We start from the raw sequence: 18,207 nt of genomic DNA on the forward strand, positions 1-18,207 counted from the left end.
TTCTGGCAAGGGCATGCAAGCAAGATTAAGAGCTTGGGAGGTTGGAGACACTGGAATATAAATTAAACTATTATAATCCCACAGTGGCTGTGAGGATGGAAAATAGGGGGATCTCAGAAACATCGAGTGGTATCGTTAAAGGAGAGTCATAGTGGGCCCCAAAACCTAGACAACTGGGAGTAGAGTGGGTGCCATTAAACAAAGTTGGAAGCATGCAGTGGGAAGTAGGTTCAGGGATACAGGAAATCATTATAAGCTTTGTTCTGGACATGTTAAATTTTGTGTGCTAACCTGTCCAGCAGATAGCTGGAACCACAAGTGCTGAGCTCAGGAGAGAAATTGAGGCCAACACTGTAAATTTAGGAGTCTGCACAGGATTCTTCACTGAAGCCAAGGGTTTGGCTGAAAGCTACCAGAAAATTAGGTTTCCTCTTTCTGGGACAGATTCTGTAGTCATCTAAGGAAGTCAGAGAATGAGAACTGAGGGAAAATACTGTGTCTCCAATACCCAGAAAGTAGAGTAATCTGAGGAAAAGGTGGTCATTCAACAATGCCAAAGGCTATAGATGACGAGAAGAGAGGATGAGCTCACTTCATAGGCTGCTGGTATTTGTCATTGGAATGTATTGGTAGCCTCAGAGTAGACAGTTTCAAAAAACAGCCACTTCATCACCAGTTCCAAAATGATGGAGGACACTCGCAATAAGTTTAAGAGGGACGTAAGGAAAAACAGGAAAATATTTATCTGCATTTTCGTTCTTTATACTTTACCTTTTTTCTGGCCTCCATGACCATTTAATAATAATAAAAAATATTGTTTTAAAACTTTTTATGAAGTGTGATATAAATGTGGCCGTATTTCCCCAAACAGCTTAAATTTTAATCACATAACTCATAGTGCTAAAGACTTTTATTCAGTGGAGTTATATGACTCTACCAGCAGGCTAGCCTTGGGTTATTTTGCATTTTCCAATCAATAAGAAAAGCTCTTTAATCAAACAAGTCTATTTTCTTGTGCAGGATGAAGTGATCTGGCTCTAATCTTTTAAGAGAAAATAAAGATAATGGCATAAAAATATAATTAGGTATTATAAAGTGAATTAGGTATTATAAATCTCCAGGCCAAGATTAAGTACCAAATGCTGCTATGCTTTCTGCTCCCAATTAGTTACAGTCTTCTGGCCGGCTCCTACAAATTGCCAAAACCCTGATGGAAGACGCTGGCAGATACACATGTGTGGCCACCAATGCGGCGGGGGAAGCCCAGCAGCACATTCAACTGCACGTGCACGGTAATGCCATCCCCACATCCTGAAAAAAGTGTTTGTCTTTGCCTTTTTATTTTAAAACACTGTGGGCTCGTTTTTATTGAATTATACTGTTAAAAAGAATAAGTGTTTATTTTAGCCAGTATTAAAAAAAGTAGGTTGTTGTGTTGTTTGTTTTTTACATTATTGTAATTGTACTTGCTCATCTTAAGATCTTTAGTTTTCAGGTTGATAAATAGGATGTGCCAGAGCTCACAAATAAATAAATACACTACCCTGTGTTGAAGAGAGTATTCGGTTTCTGTTGACAACTTTCTGCAGAAAACTTCTGTTGCAAAGGCAGACATTGCAAGGTTGTTCCATGGGATTGTCTGTGATCTTCTTGCCTGAACGAGGGGCTTTGTGAGTCGAAGCTAACCTGGAGGCAGGATCTTCTCTCATGGTGACCATGGACCCCCTCATGAATATTACAGCTTCCCAGTAAACTTGAAAGACTGACCTTGAATGTAAGACTTCAGTCCCTAGAGAGTCATCAGAAAGGGCCAAGAAGTACAGATTTGGACTTTCCTGAGTCAGCCAAGAATATTTGTAGAGAGTTAGTCAAGATCTCCACCTAAGCATTATTTATTTTCTCTAATTCTAATTGCTGTTAAACCATTAATTAGTTTGTCAATATATTCACTCTACATTTACTAAACCATTTATTCTAAAAGAATGTCTTAGCACCTACCTTAATTCCAGGTACATAGTAGGCAGTCAACAAATACTTAACAAATGAAAGAATAAATAGTCAATAAAAAAAAATTAGAACATTGAATTCTTCTAATCTATTTCTTTACATGTTTTTTTTCTTCTTTAAATTGGCCAGTTAAAAGATTCAAATAATTCGTTCCCTAAATGTTCCCAATAAGCCAATATATTCTTTCCCCAATTCCCTAAATATGAACACCTAAGTTATGGATGTCATACATACAAACCATGTTCCTTGAAAGGATGATTGTAACAATCCCTAAACTCACCATGCTTAAGGCTTTGGTGACAGGCTAATCCCCGTCTCCCTTAAATTGCTTTGAATTTGCCTTGTTCCTCCTAAAGCCTAATATCTGCCCCCAGGGTGCCCTGGCAGCTGTCTCCAGCACATACTCAGCTCTCCACCTCCATCTGAGAGTGTGCTGGGGTGGGCCTGCTCTGCTTTCCCCATTTTCCTACCCTGCGGCTCTTTTTTTCCTCCTGGTATAGGCTGTTTATCTTCTCCTTTCCAACGTTTCAGTCTTTATCTGGTCTCCACTGGCTAAGAGGAAACAGTGAAGTGAAATAGCTTGTTATGTTGCAATCATCCCATGCACTGGAGTTCAGCTGACTTTGGTTTAAATTCTGTGCTGTGATGTAGGTTACCTTGAGCAAATTTATTTTCTCTGAATATCTGACTTGTGGAGTGCTTTTGAGGATTAGAAGTGTTAGATATAAAATATCTCCCACCTCTAATCTCTCATGTTATCCAAAAGAAGGATGTTTTTGTTCTGTAGAATGAATTGAAATTCTTAAATGATGATTCTATCACGAAGAACAGAGTGTATGAACCAGGAAGAACTAAATTTTATTGTCTGGGAAACCCAAACTTTAATGTTCATAAAAATTGTACATGTTGCATGTTAAAAATACACCTTCCTGGGCCCAGTCCCAGATCTTCTGAAACAGCATCTCTGATACAAGTGGTCTGTTGCTATTTAGAGAAACATTGGCCCAAACTCTAAAGACTCACCTAGAGTCTTGCCAGTGTGATCAAGAGCGACTGAAAACGAGAGTGCAGGAAAGAAACTAAGTATCCAACCAAATCCAGAGCAACAACAGAAGAGGAAAAGCAGAATCAAAACACAAGCCTATAAGCCTAGCATCTGATTGTGGTAACCGTGTATGTTAGCAGGAGATGCAGTTGGGGTGCACACAGTTACATCGAAAATAATCAGGGAGTGGGGTACCAAGCTCAAAGACTTATGGGTCAATGTGAGAAGAAAGAAGCAGAAGATGAGTCATCGTAAGGATTTATTAAAACAATCTCCTTTATATGAACCACAAATAGGATGAAAGCAAGATTGTGGACTAGCTGAAAATGTTTCATCTTATCCCATCTTGACTTGTCTGGATAGCAATTCATCAGCCTGAATTAATAATAAAGTGAGCTTTAAATGTAATACTTATTATGACCAACCTGGAGGAATAGTTGGCTAAGCGAATGTGACAGGAATCTGGACAGAAACTTGCAATATCATCTTGACACTCGTGACCACATTGGTGCATTGAATACAAATGACTCTAAATTTGATCTGTCCTTTTTGTTACTTGTGTTATTGACTTTAGCAAGAATTGGAAATGTTTAAAAAAAAAAAAAAAAAGTACAGGAATTTCTAAGGGATTAGTGGATGACAGGTTTCAAAAAGATCTCAGAGGTTAAAATGACAAGTTAATCTGATGTGGGAAACCACATAAGAATAGGGTGGAGAAGAGGGGTTTAAAGATACCACATATTGAAATACTAGATGTATTAATGGCTTTCTTCAATTACTATAGAAATGGTAACTTAGTTTCATAATAAAGTTAATCAATCTTAGAAATCAGTAATAGAAGCTTATAGTATGACAAGCAAGAGAGGAATTGATTTTGTTATACTCCAGCTCTCTGAATGCTTCCTAAGTAATATATCTAATTCTGTTATTGTATATTAAAAGGGACATTGCAAAATCTATAAGAAAGCAGGTATCCTTTAATTTAGTTCATTCATTAATTCACTCAATCAGTTCTATAGTTGCCTTTTAAGTTAAGCTTTGTTTTTATCCCAATCTTTATTGTTGGGGTAGCACATAGAGCAAATGAGCATTTATGATAGTTGTCATTCAAAAGTGTTCAGTCCTAACAAACTCAGCCTCCCAGCTGTTAATGTTTTTCTTTATAAAAAAAATTAGTGGCCCAGTGCACGAATCCATACACATTGAAAGGAAATTAATTAGAAGATATTTTACTATAGCTCTTCACCCTTTCTCCATAATAGAAGTGTCAACCAAATTCACAATCGACAGTGACAGATTGAAACACACGTGTGGTTGATGCCAGTAAGAGCTTTCAATGTATGGCACATGTGCAAATCAAGTTAGGCTTATATATAGAGAGAGATCATAGATGCTTCCATTCTTCCCAAGCATAGGGGAGGGAAAGTATTTCTATAAGATGAAGTAAGGGTCCATGGTCTCCAGTCTGAAGACCAACTCATGATTGCGAGAAGAGAAACATTCTTATGATTCACTGGGTTTTCCAGGGAAGTTCTATGCATCACAAGAGGCAGAGACTCTCCATAGGTGGTCCTCTTGATCATTAAGATTTCATAATTCTGGAAGTTCTAATTCTCTAGAGACCAAGCTAAGAAATCATACCTAAACCTCATGTATTTGCCGAGTGAGACAGATGTTTCTACACACAAACAATAATGTGGCTCAAGCATTTATTTCATCTGCACTTAATTATTTCCTGGGAAAAATCACCCATGATGAAGCACTCAGAAGTACCATGTGGTAGATAAAAGCATGGGCTTTGAATTGGGTTCGTATATTTCCAAGTGATTGCTGTAGAGCAGTGAGTTTAAATGTTAACTGAAAGTTCAGTTTCCTCATCTGTAAAATGGGGAGGAAAATGATAATACCATAATCAGGGTAGTCATTGTGAGGGTTAAATGAAAGACTATGCGTGGAAGGCTTAGGCTGGTATTTGGTTCCTACTCATCATCTGTAAAAAAAAAAAAAAAAAAAAAAAAAAAGTAGCTTACCCCCGTTTGAGCCAAACATGTATTTGGCGCCGGCCCTTCTCATTGCACCAACATTTTAACAAATATATCTAAAGTCCTTTACCCTTGGCCAGGAAACGTCTGAGGTCTGTATGAGTTGTCTGCTGAAAACATTATTGGAGCTTCCCTTAATTTAATTTTATTATTTTAAAGTATTTGCTTGGCTAACATTTCCTAACACCCACTTAGGAAAGGTTTTTCTATAGTTTCTGTATTTTACTTACTAGCTCACTTGTGGCCTAAAGGAGACTTGGGAATATTGTAGTGGGAACATTTTTTTTCTTTCTTTCTTAATGGGTAACTTCAGTTCAGGACTTTATTTTCTTGGTATAGGTGAATTTATTACTCTGTCGTAATTTTGGTGGTTAGGGACGATTTACTCACCCATATTACTTTTACATCAGTTACGTATTAATTTAAATTTAACCAAGATTTGAAAAAGTCAAATCATGCCTTTAAGTGGCTGAGGTAATAAGCAAAATCTAGCCTACGATGTGTCCAGAAGAAGGAACTGTGGTTTTGGCATGATGTGGCTTTGGAGGAAGGAAAATAGTGGGGGGAAACCAAGTTGCATGGAATTTGACCTCCTGCTTAGAGTATGCAGACATTTTCTCATTTTTCACATAACATATTGTTACCTTACTAATACTTCTGTCTAGAAAAGTGTTCACGTAAATTCAAACTGCAAGACTGTCTCTTTAAATGCTAGAAAGAAATAATTGAAATTACATTTGTTGAGAAGACCATTTTTTTCCATTGAATGGGCTTGTCCCTCTTTTTGGAAATTATTTGACTTTAGATATGTGTTTATTTCTGTACTCTCAAATCTATTCTATTGCTTAAATGTCTGTATTTATGTCTGTACCACACTCTTTTATTTATCCGCCCCCCCCCAGTTTCATTGAGGCATAATTGACAAATAAAATTTTACATATTTAAAGTGTGATGATTTTATATGTGTATACTTTGTAAAATGAAGACTACAGTCAGATTAACACATTTTTCACCTTATGTAGTTATGTGTGTGCGTGTTAATTACACTTAAGATCTACTCTCTCCCGGTATTATTACCATGCTATACGTTAGAATCCCAGAGTTTATTCATCTCATAAGTGAAGGCTTGTACCTTCATCTCCCCATTTCCCACATCCCCCAACTCCTGGTAACCACCATTCTACTCTCTATTTCCATGAGTTTAACTTTTCCACATGTAAGTGACATCATAGAGTATTTGTCTTTCTCTGGCTTATTTGACTTAACATCACATGCTCTAAGTTCTTCCATGTTGTTTCCTTCTTTCTCATAGCAGAATAATAATCTTCTGTGTGTGTGCGTGACATCTTTTATCCATTCACCTGTTGATGGACACTTAGGATATTTCTATATCTTGGCTTTTGTGAATGATGCTGAAATGAACATGGGAATTCAGATACCTATTTGGTAAACTGATTTTATTTTATTTATCATTACTGGTCTTCTGTTCCTTCTTATATTTATGTACCCAGAAGTGTGATTGCTGGAGCATATGGTAGTCATTTTAATTTTCTACTATATGGAACCTCCATGCAGTTTTTCATGGTTGCTGTATCGGTTTACATCACAGCAGCAGTGCACAGGGGTTCTCTTCTCTCCACGTCCTGGCCAGTTTCTATGAATGAGTTACGTGTCTGGCCTTCTTGCAGAGCCACCCAGCCTGGAGGACTCGGGGAAGATGCTGAATGAGAGCGTGGTGGTGAACAACCCTGTACAGCTGGAGTGTAAGGCTGTGGGGAATCCCTTGCCTGGTATGTTTACTTGTGGACTCCATGACTTATTAACATTTTAAGATTTCTGGGAATAGTTCAATCTGTTCATTAGCATAATATAGTAATTACTAATAAAGAAAGGATATAGATACATTTTAAGGTAGATAGTATTTTCAAGTTTTCATTACTTTAAATTAATAATTAATTGTCTTATTGTCCTGCCGGTGTCCACAAAACACATGCTGATATTTCATATATATTTATTTTAAAAAATATATTTTTATCTAGTTCATATTGGTTATCTTTAAAAAAATATATATATATATATATATATATATATATATATATATATATATTTTATTGATTTCAGAGAGGAAGGGAGAGGGAGAGGGAGATTGAAACATCAATGGTGAGAGAGAATCATTGATTGGCTGCCTCCTGCAAGCCCCACGATAGGATCAAGCCTGCAATTCAGGCATGTGCCCTTGACTGGAATCGAACCTGGGACCCTTCAATCGAACCTGGGATCCACAGGCTGATACTCTGTCCACTGAACAATGCTGGTTAGGGCCATATTGGTTATCTCTACACACATCAATCATTTGATGAGACTATTACTGTGTTTATTCTCATCACTAGCAAGTTATTCCTAGGATTCAATAATAATATACATTTTTGAGACTAACAGTGGATATATGTTTGGTTTTGATTAGATGTGAAGAGAGGAATATGTACAACAAAAAGAAATAGAACCAGTTAAAAATTTGTTCCCACACAATATTGATGCATTAGAGACAAAATAAATTTTTTTTTATAAATTCATTGTCAGGACTCTTACACTGGCTTGGCTATTCATGTTCTTCTTAAGGTTACTTCCTCATAAAAATCTCTCTAAAGCAAAATTTAAACAGATTAAATAAAATGATAAGCACAAGAATAAAGCAGTTGTTACTGTTTGAGTTAAGCTCTAATTTAGTGCAGGTATTAAGCTTTTCAGAGAAACAAATTAAACAGATGGGCCTCTCCCCTCTTGCCCTTGCAGTTATCACATGGTACAAAGATAATCGTCCGCTCTCAGGTTCCACCAGTGTGGCTTTCTTGAACAGAGGGCAGATCATTGAGATTGAAAGTGCCCAGATCACGGATGCTGGCATATATAAATGTGTGGCCATCAACTCAGCTGGAGCCACAGAATTATATTACAGTCTTCAAGTCCATGGTGAGTTCTGCTTCTCCTGCATTCACCCTTCGGTAAAGAAATATTCAAAATGACAAAGCCCTTCTATAAAATTCTAGTGTAAATATTTAATAGAGTGTGTTAGTATCCTCTTTATAGAAATGTTCTAAAACTGATAAACGTTTTTATTTCCTGATTCCTATTGAAATGCTTTATTTTCACATGCTGCACTGAACTTACGTTTGCTTCTTAGATGAATTGTTGAAATAGTCATCAACCATCTTATCAGCAATGACAATAGCCCTGTTTGTAAATACCATCCTGCCTATCAGAATCTTATTTTTAAACAAATGTTTCCAACTTATTATCTCTAATAATACTTTTAAGAGGAGTTGGTAGTTAACATACTAGAGTGGATACAGTAGAGGGACATCAACACACACACACACACACACACACACACACACACACGAGCCAGAAGTCAAGAAATAAAATTCCACTCTGTATCAACAATTAGATTTCCTACACAAAGTAATAAAACCTCATTTTCCTCATCTGTAAGGTGACAAGACTGACGCCCTACTTACCGCACAGGATACATGTGATTAGAATCCCAAATAAGAAAAGTGAAAGAACTCTCTCTGCATGCCCCTCTCCTCCCCACCCCCAATAAATATACATACTAAAACCCACAATGGGAAAACACTACTGTGGACAATGCATATAATGTTCATTACTTTGAGGTGAAGCCTTCTGTGATGTGAACATAGTTATTTACTTGCTTATTTCTTTTCAGTGCCCCCATCCATTTCTGGCAGCAGTAACGTGGTGGCAGTGGTGGTTAATAACCTGGTGAGATTAGAATGTGAAGCCAGAGGCATCCCTGCCCCAAGTCTGACCTGGTTGAAAGATGGGAGCCCTGTCTCTGGCTTCGCTAATGGGATACAGGTACTCGCTGTCATTCCTTTGGTGAAATCTCCTACCTAATCATTCAATAGAGGAAGTACAAGCAGATAAAGCTGTTAAAGAGATTTGGAGGTCAAGGATTCACAAACGTTATCCAAAAGCGTACACATATACATTCATAACTACTATGGACACACAATTGGGATTTCTAAACAATTTGTTAAAAGCGCAGTATATTGAAGAGTTACCTTATAACATAGGTAGTGCTTTCTTTTAGATACTTTCTACCTCCCACCTCCATTCCCTGCCACCTCCACATGAGTGACCTTCCACAAAGAAATGTTCATCAACACCGATAAACAGGAATTTCCTTGTAGAATTTATATTTAAATGTATGAAAATCATAATGACTCAGAAAACCATATAGAGTATACTTACTTCTACAAAATTACCAAATAAAAACATAAGACATCATAAAGGCAACATTATACAAAATGAAATTAGAGTCTGAAAAAAAAAAACTTGTTTTACACAGATTCAAAATTAAAAATATAAGAACACATATATCTCTTTTAAAATGTACTTTAATATTATTTTATCAGAGAACGTAGTTCTCTCACCATTCTACTTCTTTAGCTTTTCTTGAAATTCCAGTGCTTGCAGAATTGGGGGTCTTAAGAGATGTAGAGTTAAGGTCAGTATATTGGAGGTGCAACTAGATCAATGGGTTACAGGGGCTATGACTTAGACAAATAATTTCTTTAACTGCTACTTTGAACTTTTCACTTGTTCTCCCAAATTAAAATTAGGAGGAGGTTAGCTCCTGTTTTCCTTCACCCTGCCCCTCTTCCTCCCCTGTGGCTTTCTCTTTCTCTGTAGTAGGTGTGGGTGAACTTGGACCTTCACTTGGTCCCATAGAGACAGACTTGTTTTCAGTGGTTATTACCACATTGGCTCCTGGCCTTTCCGTCTTCCTCCACAGAGAGGATGGACTAAGGGATGCTTTCACACTTTAAAATAGCCAAGTGGAAATCTTTCTAGAGATAAATATCTATTGATTAATCTCAGAATATAAGAGAAAAAGCCGGTTTATATCACTCTTCTCATGGGGCATGTTGGTTATTTAGCTTTCTTATCTCTGATAGGTTCTGTCTGGAGGCCGCATCCTGGCTTTGACCAGCGCCCAAATCGGTGATACGGGGAGATACACCTGTGTGGCCGTGAATGCTGCTGGGGAGAAACAAAGGGACATAGACCTCAGAGTATATGGTGAGACATTTTAACAATGGTTTCTGCTCTGATATGGCTGTTTAATCCTGACGTCAATGAGGAAATGATATTATAAGATTAATTCAAATCAAATGCTCCCTTTCTACCTTGTGTTTATCTTTAACTAATTATCCCTTTTTAAAGATCTGAGAAATAATGTGTACATTAATCATGTCGGGTGTGGGTTTTATGGAGGACCCCGAGGAGTGTGACTACGGAGAGCAGCTTTATAATTGGAAAGACACAATGTCCTCACTACAGCAAGCATCTGTTCAAGAAGCTCCTTTGATCCATTTTCTTTAAAGCCTTGACTTGACTACTTTTTAAGTATATTTACAATCAGCATGTATTTGCAATCAGCACTTGGTAGACAATACTATGTCTATGAATAAAAGGCTATTTGAGAAGCAAAAGTTAAACGAAGCGTACACTTAGACAAAATTTAAGTTTTGGGTGTGGTTTTTCCCCTATGTGTGTATCTGCTATAAGGTAAAAAAGGGAATGTGTAACAGCCCTGGAACAAAGTTGGGCCCCCATTGGCCTCCACTCATAGATTACACTGGTCATTGCACATTTTATTTTATTTTATTTTATTTTTAAATGTATTTTATTGATTTTTTACAGAGAGGAAGGGAGAGAGATAAAGAGCTAGAAACATCGATGAGAGAGAAACATCGACCAGTTGCCTCTTGCACACCCCCTACCGGGGATGTGCCCACAACCAAGGTACATGCCCTTGACTGGAATCGAACCCGGGTCCCTTCACTCCGCAGACCGACGCTCTACCACTGAGCCAAACCGTTTTCGGCAGCACATTTTAGTATATCGTTGTATTTAGAACTTTGTCAGGCTTTTTTTTTTTTTTTTTTTTTTTTTTTTTTTTTTTTGCAGGGCCTTATTTCATTATATTTCTTGGTTTATGGAAAAATGAATTTGTTTCTTCTGTGGCCCGTCAAAGAATATCTGTTTAATGCAGGCTTTTTTTTTTTTTTTTTTTTTCTAAATCTCCACTTCACTTCCAAATAATTCACTCCTATTCAAATATATTACTTATTTTTCAAATAAGTTATAATTTTTTTTTAATCAAAAGGCCACTTGTTGCAACATGGAGAGCATGCATGTCTCATTGAGCTGAGAACTCCACATTTGCATCGGTAGACTGCTAAAGGGCTCTCCATCCACCTCTCCCGTTTCTTCTGCAGTTGACCTGGGTCTGTGTGGAAACCTCCAGCTCTGCTGGTGCTCTCTGTCTGAGGGAGCAGAGGGGTCTGAAGGACTCATCCCCACAGACTCCAACTCCTTGCCTTCAAGGGCCTCTTTTGTGCTTTATGGAGAACTGGAGTGTGCCAACCTCAGTTATCCTTAGAGAATGGTCCATCCATCAGTCAAAGCTCTTTCAGTCACCAGCAAGCAGGCCAGGGTGACATTAGGATTTACTGGGTGTTAGTGAACAAGGAAAATTGGGATTGGCTCCTCCCATTTCTACATTAGTTCGTGTCAAAGTGGACCTGGGGGGTGATCGGGAGTTGATGTTTTCCAGGACTTACAAAGATGTGCATCACTATTCTTTGTCGTTGGCTAAGATACTTCCACACCACTCTTTTAGTCTGAAAACCCGGATCTTTCCTTTGTTGTAAGTTCACATTTCCAGCTAAAATGGCATATATTTGAGAATGTGTATATGTGTTTAACATTTGATATATATATATATATATATATGCATGGAAAACTATTGTAAAAATTTAAACGGGTTTTCAAACTGAAATTAGTTTTCAACCCATGTTCTACTATTAGTATTATTTCCATACATTATATTCCTATCTTTTGTCTAATTAGAGCCTAAAGAATGTGTATCCCCAAAGATAAATTCCTTTCAGATATACATTGTAGAGCGTGGGGCTGGAAGGAGGAGTAGACAGTGAATGAAGTACCTTTCTCTACAGTTATAAGAGTAGGTCATTAAAATTTTTCCCCTGGTATAAATTCACAGTATGTCATTTCATATTCTGACAGGAGAATTGAGTTTTTAAATGAACTGGATTTCTGTAGTATCTTTTCTGTAAACTTAAGCTCAGAGATCACACATTTCCCAGCGCCTCAACAAGTATAACCCTATGGCAATTCTAATTTTGGAAATTAAATTTAACTAGTATAATGCATAGGATAAGAAACAGACATAACACACCTCTTCCTAAGCAACATAACCACAAAGCAAATTAGGGATAACATCTAAGAAAGCTAAGAATCTGAAGGGTAGAAGCTTTTCTCTTCTCAGACTAAACAAAAAGCTGAAAATGAAAGACAGGACAGAAGAAATAGATGTGTTTCAGTAATATATATCCTTGGCTGTAATTAGATTTGCTTTATGTTCCTTAAGAAACACTCTATATTTTGTTTTCATTTTTCCTCTCAATTTTAAAAATCTGGTATCCGTTTGAACTTGATGTAACTCACTTAGCCGTAAAGAAGAGTAACTGAAAGAAAAATATTTGAAAATAAATTAGCATTCTGCTTTCTTGAATTATTTCTGACTTTTACACCTACATGGAGCCATCAAGAATTGATATTCTTTAAAAAAAGAAAAAAAAGAAAAAAGAATTAATTTTCTTTTGTTGCCCTGGCCAGTTTGCTCAGTGTTTAGAGCATTGGCCTGTGGACCAAAAAGGGTCATGGGTTTGATTCCTGGTCAACAGCACATATCTCCATTGATTCCAGGTTCCCGTCAGAGGTGTCTGTGGGAGGCAACCAATTGTTGTGTCTCTCTCACATTGATATCTTTCTCTTTCTCTTTCTCTCTCTCTCTCTCTCTCTCTCTCTCTCTCTCTCTCTCTCTCTCTCTCTCTCTTTCTCTTTCTCTTTCTTTTTCTCTCTCTCTCCAGTCCTTTTCCTCCTTCTCCTCCTCCTCTCTACCCTTCACTCTCTCTAAAAAAAATTAAAAAAAAAATCAGTGGAAAAAATATTCTTCGATGAGGATAATTTAATACAGTTATGGTACTTTTTATCCCCTGAGATCAGACTACTTGAAATTATTTCCAAGCTCTGAAATCAACTCTTCTATTTAAGGTTCTCTGAGCTGAGAATCGTCAGTGTATCTGTTTTCATGATACTTTAGGGAATGGCACTAATTGTGCTGATTTTGCCAAAATTATAGTAGTTTTCATCTGAAACCAAACCAGCTGTGTATCTTTTATCTGTGTCCCATGCTGAAAACAATCCCCCCGTTATCCGTTCCCCATCGATGACTTTAAGCTCACAGAGAACCAGATGTCTGGGTGTGCCATTAATTCAGCAGAAGGGCATCATCCTACACAAATGCTCTGCTGGTCTGTTCCGGTCCATTGCACATGGCATGTCTTCCTTCTGCATCACTTCCTTTGGCTCTGGCGCCTGCCCTGCATCCAGAAACAGCACCAGAAAGTGCTCTCAGTCCGTTTCCTATGCCTTTCCCTCTTCGGCAGGCAGGGTCACAGAGAAACCTCCTGGCTATAAAAACACACCGTTACAGTGAAAGTGGATCGCATTCATTGTCATTTCGCCACGTGCTGCGGTGTGAAGCCTGAAACAATAGCTGTGGATGATGCCATTCTTCAGCACAAAGATTTTATTTCTGCCGAAGCAATTGGAAGGTTTTGTTTTTTTTAAAGAATCATTTCATTAAAACTTATCTTTTCCTGTAAGGCAAAACAAAAGAAAAACGAGAAATCTGACAAATTTCCCGTCATCCTAAATGGTTATGGGATTTCATGAGAAATGGCCGAGGAAATTCTCCTCTGTGGATTTTGAAGTGTCCCTTTTATAGCAACAGGCTTGGTTTCATCATTCACTGGTGTGTTTGAATTATTATAAATACAGGCCCAAAGGAGTCCTTGGAAAGGTTATGGAGCCCACCCTCCCATTCTTGGCAGGGCTGTACCTAAGCCATCGAAGACAAATGACTGTTTACTTTATTTTTTAATACATCCAAAGGAAGGAGATTCCTTAAACTTCTCCAAGAACACATTTCAGCATCTGACAAGCCTTCGAGCCAGGCAATTCAAATCTTAATCTCATTAACATTTCACATCATTTCCTCTTTTCATGTAATTTGTGAGTGTGTGGCGCAGCTGGTCACTGATGCAGTTTGCTCTTTATGGTGCCGTGTGTCCCACATGGTTTTTATTCCATAGAAAGTTGACAAGGTACCATGGGAAACCACAGAGTGCTCTGAGCTGCAAGCCCAGAGACTCCTGGCTCTGCCACCCATTAGTGAGATGATTTCAGATAAGCTGTTGTTTGTCACCCACTTCGCTTCCACAGGGTGACTCGGTAGGCATGGAGTATCTCTTTGACCTTTCTACCTCCGTGTTTTTATTTTGCCTCTGTTTCAATGACATTTATTTTCTTTTGCAAAAAAAAGAAACATAAATAAATATCAAAAATGCATTTGCATGTATTCCATTATTTCCAACATATTTCATGAACGATTTATTCCTTTGAAAATTTTAAATAGTGATATGGAGTTCAAGAAGTTTCTTCAATGGGCACTTGGTGAATTCCTGTTCTAAAACTTTCTTTAAAGAGAAAAGATGGTGAAAACTATTTTTTGTTCAAGAGCAGCACATTCATTGGTGATTTTTTTTTTAAATTCTTTTGATTCTAAACTAAATGATGCAAAGAGGGTATGTTAGAATGATCGTGATCCTACATCTTAAAAGAAACAGTGAAGTTATCCTGTGTGTATATATATCCTGATGGTTAATAATGACCAGCAGCGGGCTGGCCTGCTTGATCCTGAGGGAAACCCCATTTTTCACTTAGTTCCGCCCAATATCATGGGAGAAGAACAGAATGTCTCTGTGCTCATCGGCCAAGCTGCGGAGCTGCTGTGTCAGAGCAATGCCATCCCTGCGCCCACGCTGGCCTGGCTAAAAGACGGCCGCCCCTTGCTGAGGAAGCCCGGCCTCAGGATCTCTGAAAACGGAAGTGTGCTAAAGGTGAGGCTGCCAATGCATTGATTTCTTCTTATAGAGCGCCTAAGCTCAAGGCTTTGGTATGACCCCTGTTAAGTTTGCCTGTCTTCTTTACAAATGTTCTATCAATTTCATATTATAAATGCCTAGGAACCCTTTCATCAAGGGAGGTTGTAATATTTTTTTAATATGTGGGGCTTAAGTTTTAAATATTTCATTCTCTGCCGAAACCAGTTTAGCTCAATGGATAGAGCTTCGGCCTGCAGACTGAAAGGTCCCGTCCCAGGTTCAATTCCGGTCAAGGGTATGTACATTGGTTGTGGGCACATCTCCAGTAGGGGGTGTGCAAGAGGCAGCTGATCGATGATTCTCTCATCAATGTTTCTAACTCTATCCCTCTCTCTTCCTCTCTGTAAAAAATCAATTATATATATATATATATATATATATATATATATATAGAGAGAGAGAGAGAGAGAGAGAGAGAGAGAGAGAGAGAAGCTGTTCAAGTATTAAATATTTTATTCTCTACCCATATTTGTAGCCAGATGCCATCCAAAACTGTTTCTGGGAAACATGTGAAGAATAAGAATAATTGTTAGGAGTGCCTTATCAGTAGTCATTCAACCGATCAGCAAATACCCATTCTAGGAGCTCTGGGTAGGGATGGCAAAAAGTGTAAGCTGCATTTCCTGCCCTTGATGTCTTCTAATTTCACATCAATTTAGGAAAAATTTTCTGACCTTTCGTTCAAAAATGCAATGAGTGCTGTAAGTCTAAGTTAATGACCAAGTGGGTGCATTTTGAGAGGGTAGCACAAGGTAAAGCTGCGGTTATCTAGAATCTTGGAAGGTTATTTGCATTTTTATGGGGGCAAAACCCTGATTAAGAAAGCAAGTAAGCTGCAATGTGACTGAAACAGAGAATTTAACAGAGCAAATATTCAGAAATAATTCCGACATGGTTGAATTGACTAAAATAAGAGCTAAGATTTAAAGCCAGCCTGAGGAATTAGGATTCAGGAATGTTTCTAAAATCTTCACAAAATAATCCTATTGAGAAATTGAAAGAATGGCTGAGTGATCTGCCCATGGTTACTAAATGGCCGAAACGGGCTGAGAATACAGGAGCATAGCTTTGGCATCCATGCTGCCTCCCACTCGGCCTCTTGGTCAAGGAAGGTTACTGGCAAGTAAAGAGAGTCTTGAGAAATGGATGATGGGAATGTCGGCACATAGGATGCAGAGACGCTTACCCAGGAGAAGAGAAGCATGGGACAAAGTGGGAGGGGGAGTGGGAAGGTGTATGTTAGAGGCAAGAGGGTAGAGATCTTGAGAATTATGATCCTGAAATAATGGAACTTTTGAGGAAGGGAAGTCCAGAATCACTGAGATTGGGAACTAGGATGAGTCAATGAGCTATAGAGAGAAAAAAGAAAGAAAAGAAAAAAGAAAAGAACACAGCCCAGCTCAGTGGCAGAGCCCAGAGTTCTAGAAGGCAGCTGGAAGAATGCGAAAAACTTAACTCTCACTGAATGATAGAAGGAAGCAATTATATGGATACAAGCCCCAGCACTGGTAGGGGAGAGTGATGTGTGGTTAGAACTGTCAGCAATTTTCACTCAGCATAGCAGTTTATTTCTTCAGAGCACAGATCCCAAGGGGTTGGGAAGCCCGGAGAGAGAGGTACTGGATGGTGAAGCAACCCTGACATTCATTGAATCCCCACTTTGGAGGTTGGGCAGGCACCCTAGAGTGTGCAGATCCCACTGAGGGGCATGGAGAGAAGACCCCCCAGCTCCTGGAAATGAAAGTTTGTAGTGGATCCTTCCCCCCGCCCCCCACACACCCCCCCCCCCCCACACCTGCTGTTCTAAATACTTTCAAAGGCAACTTTAACTCCAATGACTGAACTCCATTGAATGATTTAGCAGTTGACTGTGAAGTTACTTGGCAATCAATGTCATACTGTTTGTTATATTCTCTTGTGTTACCTTCTGCTATTAGTTGTGCTTCATTATTAAATTCATTTTTATGTTTGAATACTTTCTATTCTCAACCAGATTGCAAATTCAAGTCAGAAACCATATGTTACACTATACTTGTTTGTATTTTCTGTCTGCAGTACCTGGTACAAGGTTCTAAGTAGCTGCAGAATGTTCAGTGAATGCGTGATGAATGAGTATTGATGCATGTTGCAGATAAATACATGGAAAATGTTTACTGATATTCAGTTACCTACCAGGCGCCAACCTGAGTAATAGGAGATGAGACTTACTGAATATATCGATAACATTTGGCTTGAAGAAGTTTACAAGCCCATATGGGAGACCAGATGTAATAAATCCATAAAAAGGGTATTATTTTACTGAACAATGTCCTAGATGTAGAAAGATTGTACACTTTAAAGCTTTAAATAATGAATTCAGAAATTGTGATTTTTTGATATTTTATTTGAATTATATTTAAAAGGCCTTTCTAGACCTTCAATGACTAATATTAGTGAAATTAAAATAAGGTTTGACATAGACTTATATTGTTGAGTCTTGATAAGTGTTGGATGTGGATAATGGTATGATTGTAATACAGATTATTGAATCTTGATTAAGTGTTAGATGTGGATAATGGTTGTATGACCATGATACAAATAAAAAGATCAGAACTCACAAACAACAACAGAAAATCCCCATTACTTACAAAGTAGAAACTGGTTTTATAGCCTGATTTTGTTTTCAGATTGAGGATGCTCAGGTTCAAGACACTGGACGTTACACTTGTGAGGCAACAAATGTTGCTGGGAAAACTGAGAAAAATTATAATGTCAATATTTGGGGTAAGTGTGATCAGTTGCTGAAAAGAAAATGATGTAGCGTGTGGTTTGACCTTTTGTACTGTGTGTCAACTCTTAAAGTGACATTCACATGGCTAAAACTGATCATAGCACATAGATGGACACGAATCAATATGTTTAGATGATGCTAATTTGTCCAGAGTATCAGCTCATATAATTAACTCAAGAGCAACTCTAGATAGACTCCTTGAACCTGAACGTATTAATCGCT

At 38.0% G+C, this 18,207-nt stretch overlaps 1 protein-coding gene across 4 annotated transcripts in view; it reads left to right on the forward strand.

The window, feature by feature from the left end:
• HMCN1 (hemicentin 1) overlaps positions 1-18,207 on the forward strand; it is a 343,610-nt gene that overhangs the window by 209,646 nt on the left and 115,757 nt on the right. For all 4 annotated transcript variants that reach the window (XR_014793395.1, XM_084866565.1, XM_084866564.1 and 1 more), the window contains 7 exons: positions 1,169-1,292; positions 6,783-6,884; positions 7,888-8,064; positions 8,819-8,970; positions 10,074-10,197; positions 14,995-15,170; positions 17,882-17,978. Coding sequence is in view for 3 of the 4 variants with exons in the window: in XM_084866565.1 (XP_084722691.1) it covers positions 1,169-1,292; positions 6,783-6,884; positions 7,888-8,064; positions 8,819-8,970; positions 10,074-10,197; positions 14,995-15,170; positions 17,882-17,978 (952 nt within the window). In the remaining variant the exon portion in view is untranslated. The remainder of the gene's footprint in view (positions 1-1,168; positions 1,293-6,782; positions 6,885-7,887; positions 8,065-8,818; positions 8,971-10,073; positions 10,198-14,994; positions 15,171-17,881; positions 17,979-18,207) is intronic.

Source organism: Pipistrellus hanaki (assembly GCF_964339955.1).
Source record: "Pipistrellus hanaki genome assembly, chromosome: 18".
NCBI lineage: Eukaryota > Metazoa > Chordata > Mammalia > Chiroptera > Vespertilionidae > Pipistrellus > Pipistrellus hanaki.